Source organism: Oryzias melastigma, linkage group LG21 (assembly GCF_002922805.2).
Source record: "Oryzias melastigma strain HK-1 linkage group LG21, ASM292280v2, whole genome shotgun sequence".
Taxonomy (NCBI): domain Eukaryota; kingdom Metazoa; phylum Chordata; class Actinopteri; order Beloniformes; family Adrianichthyidae; genus Oryzias; species Oryzias melastigma.
This window is the reverse complement of record NC_050532.1, coordinates 11,956,689-11,960,314: the sequence shown is the minus strand read 5'-3', so window position 1 is coordinate 11,960,314 and position 3,626 is coordinate 11,956,689. Positions and strand designations below refer to the sequence as shown.

General features: G+C 38.5%; 1 protein-coding gene across 6 annotated transcripts in view; it reads left to right on the top strand.

Annotated features, from left to right (window-relative positions):
- The first annotated feature begins 594 nt into the window (after positions 1-594).
- The window catches only part of epha3 (eph receptor A3), a 92,261-nt gene continuing 89,229 nt past the window's right edge, over positions 595-3,626 (top strand). For all 6 annotated transcript variants that reach the window (XM_024286640.2, XM_024286639.2, XM_024286638.2 and 3 more), the window contains exon 1: positions 595-960. In XM_024286640.2, the coding sequence (XP_024142408.1) occupies positions 867-960 (94 nt within the window). In that variant the 5' untranslated portion in view covers positions 595-866. The remainder of the gene's footprint in view (positions 961-3,626) is intronic.

Genomic DNA, 3,626 nt, shown 5'->3' with positions numbered 1-3,626 from the left:
CCTGTGGGGGCTCAGAAAAGAGATTGAAACCATGACCGGATATTGTTCATTGTTCCAGTCTCAAACCAGTATAAAGCAGGAGCCAAGCTTTAATGAGGGGGTAGAGTCGAATCTGAATAGGAATAAATAAATAAATAGGTTGAACATTTGCAGAATTTGTTATACGACTCTATTTACAGTATATTGTCATTTTACTTTTTATTTGTTTTATGCATGTTCAAACATTGAATTCCACTGCACTCTATTTTGTTCTATTTATTTGTTGCTTTCATGAAGAGTTGCACATTACATTAACACATTCACTACACAAAATCATCATGACAGGAAAGGATCAGTGAGAAGAAAATTCTTATTTTATTTATGTTTTTAAAGTAAGGACACTGCAGCTGTGACAAAAAACTAACTTGTTTATTGATAAAATTAATTATTTTTTCTCTATCAATCAATCATATTTGTGTTTTGATTACAACTGAAAAAGTGATTTTATTCCCGTAAACAAATCTATTTAAAATTTTCATGTTATATAGTTAAATATAATTATATTTATTTATTTTTTGACAGCTTTTTCTTTCTTTTTTAAAAAAAATAATGGTGGAGGGAATTATATAATATATATTTTTAAAAAATTCCTCTGCATGAGTAAATAAAATAATAAGTGGGTGCGTCACGTGGTCCCGGCTGCAGGTTGACCTGTGATGAACTTGCGCGGCTTGTTTTCGCTCGCCGTCAGACTCTGTAGGACCCAGCGGAAAACTGCTCCAGCCGGAGGGAGCCGGAGCAGGAGAGGCAGAGAGCGCAGAGTGGAGAGGAGACGTTCCCAGACCAGTCAGTGGCTTCATGGAGTTATGCACCTCTGATCCGCCGCCATGGATTGCAATCTGCGATCTCCTCTTTTCTTAGCACACCTTTTCGTGTCCACCTTCCTCCCTGCCCTCTGCGTCATTTACCCCCTCAATGAAGGTAAGAAGGAACTCCGGGAGCAGCTGCGGGGATTTCTGTTTGGGTTCACGCTTGCTTGTCTGTGCGCGTGGGTTTCTGGCGTGTGTGTGTTTGGGAAATGTGCGCTTCGGCGCACACCGCCGTGCGCTTTCCTGTTTCACTCACCGGGATGGGAATAAAATAAAGATTGCGAGGAGGAGATGACAGGGTGGCATCACACAGCAGAAAACAGGACTAAATTCTCAACTTAAGGACGGATCCCAGCAGGACAAAGACAGACTAATTTTTGACAGTTCTTTTTTTTTTTTTTTCTAAAAGAGATGATTATCTTAAACCGGGATGAATTATGCCAAGATTCCATAACAGCTCTCTGGGAGTTATTTTGGAGATGCAGGGGAACTCTGTGCGTCCCAAACGGTTCCTGCTGAGCTGTCCGTTTGCCCCAGTTCCATGCGTGATTGTCAGCCGGACTCGAATTGAAAGGAAAGGATGAGCACCGACAGAGAGCTAAAGAAACCCCGTTTTTCAAATTGTATTTAGGCAGTTTAATGACTTTTGACCTCAAAGTAAGTTTGATCATGCGCACTGGAGCTCCTTAAAGGTTCTCCAGCCTTTGAACTCAACTTTAATCTTAGATTAATTAACCAATCAAAAATAAAGAACAGGTTTTATGACTTTATGCTGTTACCATGACTAATTAGAAGCTTTTTTGTGCTTTTGACTTCACTTTTATTTCAACACGATGGGAGGTGGCACACGGGACAGCCATTTTCAAAGCACAAGACAACAAAGTTGTTGAAATAAACGTTATTTGTGATCTAAAATAGTATTATTTAAAACTTATCAACACTTTAAAAATGATATCTAACATGTTAAAGCTGAAGGTGGATATGTTCTAGTGCCTGCTAAACAGACAAATGGCTTGAAAGATGGAACTCTGTGTTTATCTAATGAGACTGATAAAGAAAAGAAATGCAAGTTAAATTGTTCATCGTAAAAAACAGCAGAAATCAAATTTGTTCTGCATTTATGAATGCATTAGCTGTGCGGCACAGGCAGGCAATGAGCTGTCAGCTTGTAACTCAGAAAGTGATTAAATGAAAGCAAAGATCCTGTTGGAGGCGAAGCACCGGAGGAAGAAAGAAAAATAAAGACTGAAACAAAAAAAACGACCCCATTTACACCCCAGTGTGTTGATATGGAATGTTGAAGAAAAGCAAAAAGAGGGAAGAATTTCTCCACAATAATTTACTTGCAAAAAAAATAAAAAATAAGAACTTATTATTTGAGATTATATATTTTTATGATCCAATCTGAGTTTTCAATATTAGTTTTTCTAAGCAGAAACTTCAAAAAAAAAAAAAGTTTGTGCATATGGATGTGAGTGTTTCTGCGCACCAGCTTCGCCATAAAAACAAATCCTGTTTTATCTTAAGCCAGTGGAGCACATTTAATAAAAAGAAGAAAGAAAAGCAAAATTCATTTTATTTATGTTTTTATTTCACAAATTACTTCCCAAACGTTGTGAGAATTTACGAATAAGAAGATAAGCTGTTGTAATCTATGATTCCATCGCTTCTCCATCCTGAGCCGAGCAGCCGCGGCGCATGGAAGGGCAGAGCTGATGTTAGAGGCTGATGGATATCTTTAAAATGCGTGAGCACTGAAAAACACACCCCCACAGCCTAAAACCCTCCGAAGGGTAAGTGAGGGGAGTTAGTGTTATGTTTGAAAGTTGATGTGAGTGAGGAGGTAGAAACTGTGGAGCCGTGGAGAGAAGGCGCGCGCAAAGACGCGCACACAAGCAGCGGGGAGAGGTAAATCCTCTTAGGAACAGAGTTAAGGATCCAAACTATAGAACAAATCAAGTGACATTCTTCACCTATAAGTCGACCAGAGAGTGTCAGTGTCGAGCTGGTCGCTTCGGAAATTAAACATTCACCTCCACAAACAATTAATTGTCCCCGTGGATAAACGAGGTGCACTTTCTCAGTTTCTGGAGCAGTTTTGACGCACATCTCCTGTTCAGCAACCGTCGACAAGTCCCCCAGTTCCTGGCTTCAGATAGGGCGCAACGGGGCAAACACGAGTCATACAAAGTGTTTTGCGAGTCTAATAATCTGCGTGGCACTTTACAGACGTAACTCAAGCGAGTTTTGGAAAGTCTGTCTCTACAGGAGAGCATGCGCAAACGCGACTTAAAGTTCCAAATGCGCAAAAACACCAGATAAACCGTCACGCCCACGTCTTTTTTTAATGTCTCTTTCATTTGTTAAATAATTTATTAAATTACTTGCGTGTTTATTTTTATTTATTATTTGTTATTTTTTCCCCAGACATGTTAAGTCAGGGATGATTAAAGTTTGAAAATGTGCGCATTTGTAAAAGACGCGTCTAATCAATCTGCGGTCAAATGCTGCTTGAAAGACAGCTGTTCAAAAATAAATTTTGACTTTGATCAACTAGATATTTTGAACGTTACTTTACTTTTTCTGATACTGAAAACTTTAGAAAATAAACCGTTTCATTTAAAAAAGGCGACTCTGTGATAATTGTATCTTTGTATCCATAAAATTCAAGGTTAATACAAAAAATCTTGTTTTTTTAATCAGTTTCTCGGATTTTATGTTTTTATTTTGTCCACTTCCTTTTTAGTGTGCAATTAGATCACAAGTGATCATGCAGGT